The sequence below is a fragment of the Elephantulus edwardii genome, unplaced genomic scaffold, assembly GCF_000299155.1.
Source record: "Elephantulus edwardii isolate Elephantulus edwardi_28Jun2011 unplaced genomic scaffold, EleEdw1.0 scaffold00185, whole genome shotgun sequence".
In the NCBI taxonomy this organism is placed as follows: domain Eukaryota; kingdom Metazoa; phylum Chordata; class Mammalia; order Macroscelidea; family Macroscelididae; genus Elephantulus; species Elephantulus edwardii.
This window is the reverse complement of record NW_006399935.1, coordinates 4,904,275-4,921,485: the sequence shown is the minus strand read 5'-3', so window position 1 is coordinate 4,921,485 and position 17,211 is coordinate 4,904,275. Positions and strand designations below refer to the sequence as shown.

Here is a 17,211-nt window from a genome sequence, read left to right as displayed (position 1 = left end):
GGCTGACTGTTCTTGTATCTTAAAGATACACAAAGAAAGGCAGGCCCTGCCACACAGCTGCTAAGCGCTTAGGGGCTGACCGAAAGGCCGGTGGTTTGTGAGAGCTGGTGAGCTACTTCTGTAGAGATGGCGGCTTCAAAAGGCCCCAGGGCAGCGCTGCCGTCCACAGTGTCCCTGTGAGCCGTGGTGACTCTTGTCTGACAGGGAAGAAAAGTGGGGGATAACGGAGACTGGGGGAGGGCTAGTGATGGGCAAGAGTCACAGTGGGACGTGCAGGGCTCCAGGGGTGCGTACGGGGAACATGGGGGTGTGGGGCTGGACGAGCAGGGCCCCAGGTGTGCATACAGGGGCTGTGGGCATGCAGAGCCAGGTGAGCAGGACCTCAGGTGTGCGTGCAGGGGCTGTGGGCATGCAGAGCCAGGTGAGCAGGGCCCCAGATGTTTGTGCTGGGGCCATGGGCATGCGGGGCCAGTGAGCAGGGAGCAGGGCCCCAGGTGTGCATATAGGACCGGGTGAGCAGAGTCCCAGGTGTGTGTATGGGGCTGGGTGAGCAGGCCCCATGTGTGCGTACAGAGGCTGTGGGTATGCAGGGCCAGGTGAGCAGGGCCCCAGGTGTTGGTGCTGGGGCCATGGGCATGTGGAGCTGGGTAAACAGGGCCCCCAAGTATGCATACGGGGGCCATAGGCATGCGGGGCCAGTGAGCAAGGCCCCGGGTGTGCGTACAGGACCGGTGGAGCAGGGTCCCAGGTGTGTGTATGGGGCTGGGTGACCTCAGGTGTGCGTGCAGGGCCAGGTGAGCAGGGTCGCAGGTGTGTGTATGGGGCTGGATGAGCAGACCCCATGTGTGCGTACAGAGGCTGTGGGTATGCAGGGCCAGGTGAGCAGAGTCGCAGGTGTGCCTGTGAGGCCGGCAAGCAGGGTCTCAGGTGTGTGTGCTGTCGTGTAGGGCAGCAGTCCACTAGGGTCCACTCTCTGACATGCAGGTGTGTCTCCAGAAGAGGCTGGGTGTGGCTCACTCATTCAGCCTCATCTGGTGGGGGGCGGCTCCGGGAGGTGTCCTGAGGTGCGGCGTTAGCGGTCATGGGCACCAGTTGAGGGGATAAGTAGCCAAAGCTGCCCCAGAGACCATTCACACATGGACCAGATGACCTGGGAGGGACAGGGTATGGTGGCAAGGAGGAGACACCGATTTGAGTCAGAGTCAGAACTCACTCTGGGGGGGGGGAGGTTAGAGCTAATGGAGAGAGAGCAGGAGGGAAGGGGGCAGCAGGGCCAGAGGGTATTGGGGCTCATCCTGGACCTGCCAGTGTGTAGGAGCCGCTGCTGGCTGCCGGAGTGCGCTGAGCAGATAGCAGCCAGGGTGGGCTTGCGGGGAGACGGGGAGGTGGGGGCCCCAGCATGGAGGGGAAGCTGCTTTGGTCAGCAGCGCAGGGCCCTCCCCCTTGCCCAGGGCTGACCTTGGAGTTGGGGAGCAGCGAGCACTCTGGGTTTGGTGGCCCCTGATGGCCTGCTGCTCTCACAGTCCCTGCAGCCCGAGAAGGAGGCAGCCCAGGCCACTGTTGGGGAAGGCCCCACGGCTGCCGCCCCGCTTTCCAAAAGTGGCCAGAAGACGCGGCCACTGGTCCCTGAGATGTGCTTCACAGCCAGTGGCGAGAACACGGAGCCACTGCCCGCCAGCTCGTACATCGGCGACGATGGGACCAGCCTGCTCGTCGCCTGTGCCAAGTGCTGCCTGCAGGTCCATGCCAGTGAGTGCCGCCCCGGGTGACGGGCGGGGCGTGGGGCATGGACTCAGCGTCACCAGGACAGTGCCAGGCGTGGGCAGGCCACTGGGTGTCCTCCCAGCTATAACTTCCTCCACCCTTCCCACAGTCAGGCTGGGGCTCTTCTGATCGATTCTGTCCTAGACGGACACTGCCCAATGTTCTAGGCCACTTAAGGCCAGGGCAGCCAGGCAGGGCTGGAGTAGGGACAGCACACAGGGTGTCTGGGGAATGTGAGTCTTGGTGGGGGCTGTCATTGTCCCCCGTCCCTTTGGCTCAAGCCTTGCCTGGCTGACCACAGTGAGAAATGGACCAGGAGCGCCCAGAAGGACTGGCCTCCCGAGGCTTCTGAAACTCTGCTCTCTGCTGTCTTTTTCTGCCCAGTGGCAAATGAAGCAGCCTTCTCAGAGCAGAGATCCTTGAGCAAAGTGGGTGGCTGCTTGATGGCTGCTGGACCTTCTGGAATGTTCCGTGAGCTCAGGCGGTGGCAGGAGGAGGTTAACTGCCTGCCAGGGGCCCTGACACTTGCAGCCTCTGTGGTCCATCTGGGCTGGAGTGCGAAACTGGGCCGAGAGGAGATGGAGACTAGTTAGCGGGCGTGCTTCATCTCTGCTGGCGGCCACCCTCCCCCAAGCCCTGCAGCCGCAGAAACGGAAGTCTGCCTCCTTCCCGGAGCTGGTGCGGGGGTGCAGGCAGCCTGCGAGATCGTATCCTCCAGCACGGAGGGCACTTGGAGACATTTAATTTTGCGTGTTCCTGGCCAAGACAGGTGGTCATCCATCTTTTTCTGTTGTCCTCCGCTCTCTGGCGGCCTATGGGCTGATTGTGCCTCCTGTCTGGGAGTCTTTGCTTTGTTTTACAAGGCCTGGGGATGAGGCTTGCTTTCAGGAGAAGGCTGGCATGGCCAGAGGGGAGGGGAGAGCCCAGGGGAGAGGGGAAAGGTCAGAGGAGGTGAGGAGAGCCCAAGTGAATGGGGAGAGGTCAGAGGAGATGAGAGAGGCCAGGGGGCAAGGAGAGATCAGGGAAGAGGGAAGAGAACAGAAGAGATGGGAGAGACCATGGGAGCAGAAAGAGGCTGAAGGGGCAGGAAAGAGACCAGGTGAGAAAGGCGAGGACAGGTGACAGGGGAGAGGCCAGGTAAGTGGGGAAAGGCCAGTGGAGATGGGAGAGACCATGGCAGCAGAGAGACGCTGCGGGGGAGGGAAAAGAACAGGTGGCAGGAGCGGTCAGTGGAGGCGGGAGAGACCAGGTGAGCACCAAGAGCTCTCTGACTGAACTTGGGAGGCTGAAGATCACTTTGGTTTTAGCCACTTGGGTCAATATACATGTCTCCCTGGGGCACCCAGAAGACAGCAGGGAGCCTTGGCCAGCACACCTCCCCTCTTCATGTTGCTCAGAGGAGCCTCCAGGTACTGAGGATGTAATTATGCTTCCTTGAGTGGGACTGGCCTCCATTGCAGGACTTGTTAAAACCCACCTGTGACCAGCCCTTGCCAGCAGGTGCTCCTACTACTCTCAGAGCCTGGTCTGGTGGGGCAGAGATTCCTTCCACCCTCTGCTACTCTCGCACCTTGTCTTGGGCTGGGTTCTCCAGAGGACAGAGAGAGATTCAACTCAAGGAAATGGCTCACACAGTATAGAGGCTGGCAGGTCCCACCCTTCTCCTGAGTCACACATACAGGGGATGAGAAACCCAAAACCAGCAGATCAGATAGCAGACTGCTGGCTCACGTCTCAAGACCTAAAGGCCAGAGAATGAGGAGCTGGATGCAGGATTTAGAGAAAAGGGGCTTTGCCACAAAGTACATATGTGCAGAGCACACCCTCAACATCAGATCACAGAGTGGGAGATGATGAGAATATTGGGAACTCTTCTGTTAAGGACCTCTCTTAGGTGCTAAAGAGCAGTGATATCAATTTAAAGACTAAGGTGCACCTGATCCAAGTGATGGTATTTTCCACTGCTTTATGTTCATCTGGAAGTTGGGCAATGAATAAAGAAGAATGAAGAAATACTGATGCCTTTGAATTGTGATATACGCTAAGAGTATTGGGTATCTCATGGGCTGCCAGAGAAGCAGCAGATCTGTTTTGGAGGATGTAGAATTGAAAGTACAGTTGTAAGGACTAAAAAGAAAGTCAAGCCTTGAGTTTTAATACTGAGAGATGCTGCGAGTAAAAGTCTTGAATGGTCCAGGAAGTGTCAAAAGAAGATGGAGAGAATACATAGAGTCACTGTTCCACGAAGAGTTGGCCAACATTGAGCTATTTCAGGAAATACCATATGAACAAGAGCCAGTGGTTATGAAGGAAGATGGTAAAGTGACAGTGAAGATGTTGGTAAAAAGTATGGCCCCAGAAATGGATGGGATACTGATTGACATCCTTCACAGGACAGCGGCCGCCCTGTATGTGCTCACCAGACCATGCCAGGATATTTGGAGGACAGCTGCCTGGCTGACCAACTGGGAGGGATCTATATTTGTCCCCATTCCCAAGTAGGGTGACCCAACAGAATGTGAAAATTATTGAACAATAACATTAACTTCACGTGCAAGCAAAATATTGCTGAAGATCGTTTTAAAAAAACTGCTGGGATGGTACATAGATAAGGAACTTTACGAAGTTCAAGCAGGATTTAAAAGAGCCCAGGGCACCAGGGATATCAGTGCCAATTTAGATGGATCTTGACTGAAAGCAAAGAATTCCAGAAGAATGTATATTTGTGCTTTACTGACTATGTAAAGGCGTTTGTCTGCGTGTGTCATAACAAGTTATGGCTAACATTGAGAAGAATGGGAATCCCAGAGCGCTTAATTGTGTTCATGCAAAACTTACACCTAGACTAAAAAGCTGTTTGTGTACAGAGCAAGGGAACACTGCGAGGTTAAAACTAGGAAAGGTGTGCGTCAAGGTTGTATCCTTTCTCTATTCCTATTCAATCCTGTATGCTGAGCAAAATTCAAGAAGCTGGACTCTGTGAAGAAGAATGTGGCCTCAAGATTGGAGGAAGATTCATCAATAACCTGCATTATACAGATGACACAACTTTGCTTGCTAAAGCGGAGGAGGACTTGAGAAACACTTGCTGCAGAAGATCAGGCACTGCAGCCTTCAAAATTGATTTCATCTGTCAAGAAAATAAAAATTCTCACCACTGGGCAACGTCATGATAGTTGGAGAAAAGATTGAAACTGTCAATGACTTCATCTTACTTGGATCCACAGTGCACTTGGTACCAACAGTCAGGAGATCAGGAGACTTAATGCCCTGGGAAAGCCTGCAGTCAGTGACTGCTCCAGATGATTGAGGTGTAATGATGTTAGTTTGAGGACTAAGATGGACTTGATTCGGGCCATGGTCTCCTCAGTCACTTGCTGTGCTGCTGAGAGCTGGACATGAATAAGGATGAGAAAGAACCGATGCTTTTGAATGGTGGTGTTGGAGAGGAGTCCTGAGTATCCCATGAACTGCCTGAAGAACAAATATGTGTGTGTCTTGGAGAAGGTGCATCCAGAGTTCTCCGTGGGGCCAAGGATGGCGAAGCTTTGCCTCTCATACTTTGGGCATGTTGCTACGAAAGGCTATTCCTTGGAGAAAGACATGATGCTTGGAAAAGCAGAGAGATGGCAAACGAGAGGAAGACACTCAGCCAGGTGAACTGGCACAGTGACTGGCTGCAGCAACCACTGTGTCAGATTGTGGGGTTGGCATAGGGTAGGACAGGGTTCAGATCTGTTGTTCATAGGCCTGTTATGAGGCTTCCTAAACCCACCAGCACCTAACAACAACTCCTTAGAGACAAGGTGGTGAAACTGTCTAGATGCTTTGATTCCTGACATGTGGTCAGGAGGTATCAGTCCTTGGAAGAAGACAGCAAGAGAGGGTCAGTGACTAAGAGGAAGACCAAATCTGTGCATCGACGCAGTGACTTCACTGGTGGGTCTGAGGATGGCAGAGGTGGTGAGGGTGGCACAGGGTAAGGTGAGGTTCAGATCTGTTGTTCGCGGGATCACTGTGAGTCACAGGTTGGTGACACCTCACAACAACAGTTCACTGGGCTCGTCGCGTCTCCCGGCGAGAGCATCCCTCCTTTTAGAATGAAGACCTCTAGACCTTCAGAGCATGGAGTTTCAGGAACAGGAAGTAGAAGTTTCACGAGTGGTCACAAGAGGCAACTGATGCCACGTCCGTTTCCACTCCTTGGTTCCCGGGCCTGTGATCCTTGGCTATGGAAGAAACAGCTCCATGTACTGGAGGGTAGTTTGGAGCGTATATAGCTTCCTGGAGCACATTGCCCAAACCCTGCCACGTGTTGCCACTCAGCGGTCTTTGGAAGGCCGTCTTATCATTCTATCAAAGGAGCTTCGTCAGGACCATGGGAAACGGTGATGCCAGTGAATTCCAGGAACGCGGGCTCATGGCAGCGCTTAATTTCCTGTGCAGTGACTCTGACTTCTTTAATCTGAGGCGTGGGTCACCGAGATGATGGATAAGGCATTCTCTGGGGCCACGGACCAGCAGTCATGGCAGGGAAGGCAGAACAAGTGTCTGTGCAGTGATATCACCATGCTACTCTCTCCTGGATGAAAGTGGTCCAGTGTAATCAACCTGCCAAGGAGTTCCAAGGCTGGTCTCCCCGAGGCGTGGTGCTATATGGAAGGCTCCATTTTGGTCTCTGTTGCTGGAGAACTGAATACTTAGCAGTGGCCAGGTCAGCCTTAGTGAGCAGAAGTCCACATTATTGAGCTTCCAGCCCTAGCTCCATGGCCACAAACCATGTTTGTTCATGAGCCAGTGACAGGAATGGCTGGGCAGGGAGCGTGGTTGTTCGCCACAGGATGTATATACCGTGCCCTTGACATTTGAAGCTCTCCTCTGCCAAAGTCAGCCTTGAGCATCCACATGAGACACTTGTTTGGCCCATTCAGGATGTCTCTCCACATAGCCTCCTTATCTCTAGTTTTCCAGTCATGTTCTTTCCAAGCCTTGGACCGACCATAGCCCGTGTTCTGTATGCACTCACATATCTGCCCAGTTCTCCTTCCAGGCCAAGTAAAAACCAGATGCTCTGCTTCAGGTTGTGCCTTCTGGGAGGCCTCCTCGCCCCCACTCTCCTTTAGTGTGGTCCCACCGTGCAAGGACCATGTCCTTCCGGGTGGGAGCCTGCATATCGTGCAGAACCATCCGTAAACCAAAGTTTGTCCTTCCTCAGTCCCTGACCATAAGGACCACCCGTCAGCGACACCATAATTGGCAGCTGCAGGAGGGATGGAATTGTGATAGGCGTGGTCACCTGGGGCATTTTAGCCCCTTCATCCCAGAACTTGCTTGTACCTTCAGGTCTTGCTCAATCCCCATGCCCTATACACCCCTTCCATTAATGAGAGAGGGTCCAGTTCATGACGGGCAGCCCAGGCCTCTTGGTGACCTGGTAGCTCGTGCTTAGGCAGTGTGTCTCTACTAAGGCCTGGTAGCAGGCTAGAACCAGCTTGCTGCTTAAAAGAACAGAGTGGCTCTCTGCAGAGGATGCAGGCCTTGGCTTGCAAAATCCCAAGACTTGTGCTATGACCTGCTGAAGACCCCACGCGGCGTCTCTGTCCTCCAGTGCTGCTTCAGGCACCCCTGGACCAGCTGCATCCCATGATGCCAGTGGAAGAGCTGTTTGCCCAGCAGGTGGGTCCTGTCGCGGGACCCTCTCTGTCCGGGCTCCACTGGCAGCCTGTCTAGTCAGCTAAGGGTGTAGTTGTTAGACGCTGTTGAGTTGACTTTGACTCACGGTGACCCGCTGTCCAGCAGGTCCGCATCCAGTCCTGCACCGTCCCCACAGTCTCTGTGCGCCTGCGCCCATTGGCATTGTGCCGGCTCAGCCCCTTGAGGCTCTTCCTCTCCTCCACCCTCTGCCTTTTCAGGCAAGCCTGGAGAAGCACATTTAAAGGAGGGGTGAGTTACCTCTGAAGTTCGGAGAGGTCCACTAGGTGTTGTACTGCCTTTTCCGTTGTCTGCAGGACCAGAGACAGTATAATATCCTTCACTTACGGGATGGGATGTCTCACCCTACCCTATGCCTTGGGGCCCTTGGAAATTTTCCACCCTCTCGCATGCAAATAAATACCTTACCACCAAGTCTAGAGTCCTTGATGGCTCTCCCTCACTGGGGAGCATAATGTCCTCATAGTCTGACCACTAGAACATCTCGTGGATGGGAAAGGTGGTCAGGCTCCCGGCACCAGGCTGCGGAGTGTCTGTGCCGCGGGCAGAGCAGTGTAGGATTGCTGACCTCGTCAGCTGAAGGCAAACTGCTTTTGATGATCTTTCAAGACCAGCATGGAGAAAAGGCATCGGCCAATAGCTGCATACCAAGTAGAAGATGTATCAGTTTGCTCAAGTGAAATCATAGCTGGAACACTGGCTGCAATTTAAGTTCTCACCTGGAAACATTTAGGATAATCCACTGTCATTCTTCAGGGAGCTCTGGTGGCCTAGTGGTGAGAAGCTGCGCTGCAGTCACAAAGGCATGCAGCTCGAATCCACCCGCCACTCCACAGGAGAAGGATGGGCAGTTCCTCTCATGCAGTTACCTGCGTCTGAAAACCCGCTGGAGGGTCAGCTGTGGGTCAGTTCTGACTTGATGGTACACAGCAGCTGTCATTCGTCATGACCCGTCCACGTTGGGCATGGATCCAGTTAACCCACTGACTCGCTGTCACGTTAGTACCAAGTCACAGCCGATCCTCCGTCATGCCTTCAGGACTGTAGCCAGATGGGAGGATGTTTCCATCTGTGCCCAGGGAGTTGCTGGTGGAACTGTGTCACCCGAGAGGCCCAGCCTCTCCCTACCGACTAGGCAGGTCAGATGGCCTCTGTTGGGATGACCGCCCTGCATTCTTTGGTTTGATGGTGGCACAGTTTTGGTGTTTCCTCCAGAGTGTGGTCTTGAACTTGGTTCTTTTTGCTCCTAGGCAGTGGCGGTTGTAACAGAGTTGTCCTGCCACCACAGCCGTAATCCACACCCCAGGGGCCCGTGGGGTTCAGCCGGGTGCTGAGTGTGTCTGTTCCATTTACGCATTCTGTAACTGGGGAAATCATGACAGGATGGCATGGGGGTGCCCCTGGGCCTGCTGTGTGCCCTCCATATGCTCCCATTCTGACTGTTTTGGGTCCCCTGGAGTTAAAGTCAGTTCAGAGCCAGTGCCCAATAATCCTTGGCAATTCTAATTCTTTCCTTTCCCCCAGTGAACAGTCACTTTCTTAATAGGCCGCAAATCCCTTTCAGGAAGGCTGGGCAAAAAGATAATAAATTGTTGGCAGTGGAGTGGGGTCCTCCTGTAAGGGGTCCCAGCCTCCTTTCCTTCAAGGGGCTGTGGGGCTGCAAACCAGCTTGAGTCAGAAATGATTGAAGGGCTGTGCTCTGCACCCCGGTGTTCCCTGTTCACCCCGCTGTTCACCTCAAACTATTCTGCTTGTGCAGATCAAGTAAATATTTAGACGATTCCCTTATGTTTCCCTCCTGGAGACACTGACAGAGGAGCCAGCACCGTGTGTCTAGAACCTTCACGGCAGGCATGTCCACCCCGTCACTCTGATTAAGGTCGGCTACCATGGGGCCCTCCCCACATGCCATGTCCACCTCGTCACTCTGATTAAGGACGGCTGCTGTGTCCCCCATTTCCCCGGCCAGCCAGCCCTGTTGTATTAAAGTGTCTTCATTCAATTAGGGCAGTTCCCACTGTCAGATGGGGCCCATGTGGACATGGGGTTCACAGCCGTCTCCAGACATCCGGGGGCTTCCTTGGCGGTGCTGCCCTCCCTGCTCTGTGCTCAGTGCTCCACATGTAGGTCCCACGGTCCTCCTCTCGGACACCCTGCCTGTGTCCCGAAGCCTTTGGGCTCCTCCCCCTACAGTTTGCCGAGGGAGGCTGGCATAGCGGGGGACACCAGTTAGCCCACACCTCAGTGAACACTCTGCAGACCCTCCGTCCTCTCCTGCCCTCTCCAGCCGAGACAGTGAGGGAAGCATCTGCTGAGTGGGTCATGTTGGCAGTCGATCCGTTTCAGCCAGGACTGCTCCAGCGCTGTTCCTCTTACCAACCTCCCAGACCCGGTCCCCACACACGCTCCAGCGTTCTGTTTGCGCACGTTAGAAAAGTCGAGCGCTTCTTTTGGAGGGCGGCATACCTTCTCATGGATCAACTCTTGGGGCTCGCTGGAACTTCAATCAGACGAGAGTGGTGGGGGCCGTTCCTGAAACATCCAGCAGGGGCACCCCGGGACCAATGACTGCTCCACGCAGGCTTCCGGCGGGGGGGGGAGGGCAGGGGACAGTGGCTTCCTGGGGAGGGTGACTTGGCGGCAGAGCTGGAGTCACAGGGCTGGTTTCCTGGCAGAGGTGACTCAGTGGAGTTTAGGGCTTCAGTGTCTCCAAGTGCCTGGCGTCTGCCTGTGTACCCACGTGTTGAGTCTCAGTCAGTGCTGCTGCTTCCTGCTTGGGGCCTGGCGTTCATGTTCGCCAGCACTCAAGGCCCCTCTCGAGTGAGACTGTGGCCTTGGTGTCTGTCACTGTCGGCCCTGCCAGGGAACTGTGTCCAATGCTGGGCTGTGACTGGGATGCACTCATCTCTCTCACCATTGTTTGCTAAAAGCAGGACCAACCTACCCGCTTTCCTTTCCTTCTGCTGACAGAGCCACAGAAAAGCTCCAGGTGGGCAGCACCTGGTGCATGGCTGTCACAGACACGTCCCCCAGCCAGCCCCCCACCACATCGGCCTCACACGGGACCTGCCGTCGGGTTTCCAAGCCTGCAGGTCTCCACAGGAGGAGGGGCATCAGCTCTTGTTATTCCCTGCCCTAGGTTTGAACTTCAGACCTTTCCGTTAGCTGTCCTCCACCTAATGCTTGGTGGTAAGGAGTTGCACTGCCAACCCAAAGGCAGGCGGTTCGAATCTACTCTGCTGGAGAAATATGAGCGGTGTCCTCCTGTGTGGTTTCTAGCCTCTGAGAAGGTCTAGGGCGGGAGGAGAGGAGTTGGTTCCAACTTGACTGTACGTGACAACGAGCAAAACACACACACACACACACGGGGTTCACGTGTATGTATCTATAGAGGGGCAGAGATAGTTTTACTTCAAGAACGTTGCTCATTCAGTGTGGAAGCTGGCGTGTCCCAAATCCAAGGGCGAGGCATCTGATTGGGGGGGGCATCTCCTGTCTTACATGGGCATTGGGGCTCATGGCTCCACAACTGGCAGGTCAGAGAGCAAAGGGTAGGCTGCTGGTTGGTGGGCCTGTGACAGCAGGCAGTGCCAGGGCCATAGATGAGAGGGCTTATGTCTGAAGACGCGGAGCTGACGGCAGTGGTTCAGAGGTGGCACTGGGAGGCAGCAAGGTGCAGGATGTCCACATGGTGTGGAGCAGGCCCTGCCCCAGGGAGGTTCCTTGGACACAGGGCATGTGGTAGTGTAGACCATGTCCCCAAGAACCGTGGTGGACCTGCTTAACATCAGCCGTCTCAGCCGCACGCTCCAGCCTGTGCTCATGGAGTACGACCTGGGCAAGGCCTGGCTCTCCGACCCCAGGGTGATGAGGTCTGGACTCCAGCGTGGACCCAGGGTCAGCACCCTGTCCCCACCTCCCTCGGAGCCTGGCCCGGGTCTTCCTTAGCTCAGAGCTGAGTGTCCGGCACATGGTCCTTCTGGCTCAGCTGAAGGGCGAGCCTCCTCCCTGCGCATTGAGATGCTGTGGAGGTCGGCAGATCCGTCTGGCAGGGCCCCCCACATCTTCCACATGCTGCCCCTGCCTCAGCGGGTCCTCCCCCCGGCGCCCCAAGGGAGTGTGTGCCGTGCAGCTTCTCAGCGCCCCATCTTTCAGGTTGTTACGGCATCCGTCCTGAGCTGGTCAGCGAGGGCTGGACGTGTTCCCGGTGCACGGCCCACGCCTGGACTGCGGTAAGCCGGGCCGTGCGGGGAGCGGAGCCCCAGCCGTGGGGGCCGGGAGTCTGTGGGGTGGGCAGGCGGGACAGCAAGAGCAGGGTCCTGCCTCCCTCACCGTGCCCCCGTCTGGTCCTACAGGAGTGCTGTCTGTGCAACCTCCGGGGCGGAGCGCTGCAGATGACCACGGACAGGAGGTGGGCTGTCAGAACCTCCCAAGGCCCTGCTCTTCCTGGGGCCCTAGCTCTGAGCTCCCTGCTCCTGGGTGGTGGCGAGGGACAGGCACAGTGCCACAGGGCTGGTCAGTTGTCCTTGCAGGGCAGCTGTCCAGTGTACGGGAGGTGGCTGGGGACCATCTGGGCTGAGGACAGACCCCCTAAGCACAGACTTGCTGGTTAATCCAATGATGGCAGCGTGGGGGAGGCGGGTAGCGCACCCCCAGACTTTGCACGTGCCCCGCCCTCAATCCCACCCTGCAGCTGGCCTGGCCCCCTGCTTTGCGGGGTGCTGGCAGGCCCCTCGCGTGTCAGGAGGAGGGGCCGCACCTCCAGTTACTCCCCCGCACCTGGTCCCGCAGGTGGATCCATGTGATCTGCGCCATCGCCGTCCCCGAGGTCCACTTCCTGAACGTGATGGAGCGCCACCCGGTGGACATCAGCGGCATCCCCGAGCAGCGGTGGAAGCTGGTGAGTCGCGTGGCTCCGGCGATCGGCCCCCAGGCTCTCGTTCTGCAGCCTTCCGGAGGGTCCGTGACGGGCCCGGGGTCCTGCTCCCGTGGGGGCTGCCCCCGTGGGGGCCTCTGCGTGATCTGAGCGGTGGGGCGAGGAAGCAGGCAGGCTGAGTGTTTATTGTGTACACAGCGAGGAGGTGTGAGGGTGGTCGTGGAAAGCAGGCCCCGCCAGTGACCCCCTCCAGAGTTGTCCATGCTTTGTGGCAGAGAGGCCCCAGGCCCCCTTTGTATGAGAGGTAGTGGGCACGCTCCCGGCTCTGTCCCCTCTGTCCCAGTCAGCAGTGCAGCGTGGTGCACGGTCACTGTGGCTGTGTGGACGCCCTCATGTCGTGGACTGTGCCTTTACTCGGTCCTGCAGCCTCAGTCTCCCCGCCTGTGCAATGAGGTGGCCGTGGTCCCTGCGTCCCTCCTACCAGTTGTCACCATCTGTCCTATGACCTCTTTGTCAGGGCTCTGGCCACCTGCCCTGGTGACATTGTGTTGGAAGGGCCCTGTGCCTCCGGGACCCTGGGACTAGCTGGCTTTACTGGCAGGTGCTAGCATTCAGAGGACCTGGTTCCCCTTGGGACCTCTGGCACCTCCTGGCCGAGGTGTGTGCTTGCAGGTGGGACAGGAGGACAGGGCTGGGGAGAGGAGGAGCCTGGGGCCCGTGGGGTGGGACCCTGCGTGAGTGCCAGGAGCCGTCTTGGGGACATCATGAGCCATGTCCTTATCCTCCAGCCATGTCACCTCTCCTGGAGCTAAGAGGCCTGGGGGCAAGGCACAGTGGGGAAGGAGCTGTGCTCACAGCAGAGCACCAAGGCCTCTAGCTGGGGGTGCACACAGGCCTGAGGCTGGGGCCAAGGTCTGCGCCCAGGGCCCATGGGTGAAGGGCCATCAGTACTGGGCCAGGTAGGCAGGGAAAGCCCGGTGGCCAAGCCTGCAGGTGAGTCCTGCAGGTAGTGAGAGAGTCATTATTCAGGTGGAGAGACAGGGTGCCCCGTCCCCCCCAACACACCTTACAGATTGTCTGACATCTGCACGCTGCCTCTTCGTTAGTGGCGCTTGTAATGATGAATTAAAATCCTTTTTACATGAGGCCTGCTTGTGCTGCCTAATGGAGCCGCACAGAGAGGTGGGCACTTAACTCCTGCCTGCCCGGAACGCTAGCTCTCCGAGGCTCGGGGCCCAGTGCTTGGGAGTGTGTGTCCGGTGATCCACTCGGCATCCTGGTGGCTCAGACCTCAGTGCTGGTCAGCCTGAACCAGGTTGGCCACTGATGGAATGGTGGCAGCTGGCAGGAGATTGCTGGAAGCTTCTGGAAGAATGACAGGGCTGGAGGGGGTGGCTAAAGTGTGCTGCTGGCCCGCGAGCCTGGAGGAGACAGGTGGAGAGGCTGTCCCATCCTGGGTGGTCCTGCTGCAGCCTTGTGTCCAGGCCTGTGGGGATCACAAAGGTGCTGTGTGGTGACAGTGGTCAAAGCCAGCAGGCCGTGGACCTACGTTGTTCTGGACCACGCTCTCCGCAGACATCACATACTCCAGCCTTGTAGGTGCCCTGAAGGCCAAGGCCGTGGAGGTCAGCTCAGCGTGGCCTGTGAGGCCCAAGACAGAAGGACCCAGTATGAGTGACCATGAGGGCCCAGGAGCTCACGGACAGACATAGACCAGCAGTGTGCAGACCTCCCGTCCACGGTGTAGGGACTTGCTGTGGGCCCTGGCTATGTGGGTGAGGCTGTGAGTGATGGCTGGCCCCATGCTGGACACTGACCCTGACAGGCCCTGTGGGGGGACCCACACACACTCTCCCTGCCTCGGACACCTGGAATGGGAGCCGCCAGGTCTTGGACGACAGTGACGAGACAAGGGACAGTTCAGGGTGGTCACTCTCACCTGGGCCGGTGGGGTTTCTCCTGGGCCTTCAGAATTTTGTGGAAGCTTCTAGATGTCTCCATCTCCTGCATTCTCTGCGGGGTTGCCTTCCCCACTGTGCCCATTCTCAGACACTTCTTGTCACAGGAGTGAGGGACACGGCCACCTCCTGCCCCCGGCCCGGCCAGCACGGGGAGCCTGGGTGCTGTGGATTCAGCTGCCTGCCCAGCCCTGCCCAGCTGATGTTGTCCATCAGTGCTGTCCCTGCTGGCGGCCGAGAATTAGCTATTGACAGTTTAATAATGAGCCGCCGGCCTTCGATCGGCGTCCAGTGCTGTGCTCCTGCGGCGCCCTTGGCCGTGATGCGTATCTGCCTTTTGAACACGGTTTATGGAGCGATAACGGCCGCTTATTAAATGCTCAGGATGATGGGCCGGCAGCTGCAGCCAGCAGGGGGTGCAGGGGGGAGGCAGGGCGCACTGGGCAGGGCGGGGCCTGGCGGGGTCTGCTCTGCTCCAAGCGAGTGCTCCACAGAGCCTTTTGGCTTTGAGATAAAAAGTGCCCTGAAGTCACCTTCTTGATCATTTTAAAGTCTACAAGTGGCTGTTAGTAGATTCATCGCTGTACACCCCTAACCCTAGTTCCGGAATGTTCTCATCACCCCAGAAAGCAGCCCCAGCCACCAGCAGTTGCCCTCCTAGTGATGAGAAGTGGCTGTGGGGTCTCATGGGCCAAAATCTCAGAGTGGGGGCACATCCCCAGCACTTCCCGCCCTGGCCCTTCAGGCGTGAGTTCGGCCTACCCAGCTTTCAGTTAACAACTTGTGCGGAGCCGCGTGCCAACAAGGCGCCTTCCCCAGTCCTGAGGACCCAACCCATTGTCTTCAAGTTTATTCACTGCTACAGATCGGGAGCTCAGGGCGCCTAGTGGTAAGAAGCAGCACTGCAATCCCAAAGGCCTGCGGTTCAAATCCACCAGCTGCTCCACAGGCGAAGGATGGGCAATCAACACCCACGTGATTTACTGCCTCTGAAAACCCAGTGGAGGGTCAGCTGTGGGGTGCTTCCACCTTGACGGCAGACAGCTGTCACCACCATCCTGTATGTGAGCTCTGGTGACTTCTTGTTGTCGTGTGTCACCAAGTGAACTGTGACGCAGCAACCCTGCAAACACAGGCTCTGACCCCTCCCCTGTCCTCAGCCGGCCTCACCATCTCAGACACACCTGACCCCAGTTACACAGTCACTGTGCCAACCCATCTCATCCGGGTCTTCCTCTCCTGCACTGACCCTCCACGCTTCCAAGCATGACGTCCTTTTCCAAGGACTGGCCCCTCCTGTTGACATGCCCAACGCATATGAGATGGAGCCTCAAAATCCTTGCCTTCAAGGAGCAAATGGGTTTCACCCTCTCCATGACAGACCTGTTTGTTCTCTTGGCGGTCCGTGTTCAGTACTCTTCTCCAGCAACACAGCTCAAAGGCATCAGTTCTGTTGTCTTTGTTCATTGTGCAGCTCTCTCTCATGTACAGATCAAGCACTTGAGAAGACTGGATCAGGCGTACCTAAACTGCCATCATTGCCCTTTAGCTCTGGAGAGGACCCTGACGGCGGATTTTCCCCAATTTAACTTGTCTTTTGATTTGCTGACTGCTGCTGCCAAGAATGTTGATTGTGGATCCCAGCAAGCTGAAGTCGTTAACACCCTCAATTCTTTCCCCATCTATCATGATAACTGCCTGTCGGCCTGGTGGTAATGATCTTTGTTGTCCGGATGTAGAGATGCAATCCGTATTGAAGGCTGCGGTCGTTGACCTGCAACAAACACTTAAGTCCTCCTCAGTTTCATAAAGGTTCAGCCTCCCGGACGATCCGTTTCGCACACAGATTGAATCGCTCTGGCAGTGCACTGGTATGTGGTCTGAATCCAACAACTCCTTGGCAGGAAAAGGGTGGACAGTCTCTCCTCATGTGACTTCCAGCCTCTGGAAACCTGCTGGAGGTCCGGCTATGGGTTCTAGTTCAAGGGTACATGACGACAGCACTGCCCTGTATTCAAGTTCTGGGGGGATCATCCCCAGGGAATGAACTGCTAACTCAAAGGTTTGAACCCCCCGGAGCTTCGAATCCACCAGCAGTTCCCGAGGGAGAAAGGTGACCAGTCGCCTGTTGTGTGACTTCCAGCCTGCAGATCCCACTGAAGGGTCACCTGTGCGTGTGCTCAGCCTTGACAGCAGTGAGCACATTACCCCCCTACAGTCTGCACTCTGTGTGCTGTCTGCACACTCTGTGTCTGTCCCCAAACTGTCACATCCTTGTCACGCGCGAGGCGGGTCGGGGTGAAACGCTCACCTCTCCGCTCTCAGCGGAGCTAGTCCACCACTGCGTGCCCAGGGCCCCACTTCCTGGGTCTGGGGCAGCTCATGGGTGGCGGAGGGGTGGGCCGCGGTGAGAGTGTCCATGGGGGTGCTCCGTCCAAAGGGAGGGCTTGACTGTGGAGGGGTGTGCCCTGTGGGTGTTCTGTGTGGGGTGAGGAGTGGACTGCAGTTTCTGGTGGGGGTGTCCTGCGGGTTGCTCCAGCCAGAGTGAGGGATGGACGGTGGTGGGGTGCCATCTGTGCGTGTGAGAGACTGGCTCTGGTGGGGGTGTCCCGCAGGAGTGCTCCGTCCGAGGTGGGGTGTCCCGTGGGAGCGCTCCGTCCGAGGTGGGGGTGTCCCATGGGGTGCTTCACCCGAGGTCGGGGTGTCCCGTGGGGTGCGCCATCCGAGGTGGGGGTGTCCCGTGGGGTGCTCCGTCCGAGGTGGGGGTGTCCCGTGGGGGTGCTCCGTCCGATGTGGGGTGTCCTGTGGGGCGCTCTGTCCGAGGTGGTGGTGTCCCGTGGGGCGCTCCGTCCGAGGTGGGGGTGTCCTGTGGGGGTGCTCCGTCCGATGTGGGGGTGTCCC

At 57.1% G+C, this 17,211-nt stretch overlaps 1 protein-coding gene across 1 annotated transcript in view; it reads left to right on the top strand.

Annotated features, from left to right (window-relative positions):
* Nucleotides 1-17,211, top strand: part of KDM4B (lysine (K)-specific demethylase 4B) — a 131,204-nt gene that overhangs the window by 101,276 nt on the left and 12,717 nt on the right. Inside the window, exons 14-17 of the mRNA XM_006896435.1 lie at nucleotides 1,524-1,749; nucleotides 11,632-11,708; nucleotides 11,832-11,887; nucleotides 12,268-12,376. Of these exons, the coding sequence (XP_006896497.1) occupies nucleotides 1,524-1,749; nucleotides 11,632-11,708; nucleotides 11,832-11,887; nucleotides 12,268-12,376 (468 nt within the window). The remainder of the gene's footprint in view (nucleotides 1-1,523; nucleotides 1,750-11,631; nucleotides 11,709-11,831; nucleotides 11,888-12,267; nucleotides 12,377-17,211) is intronic.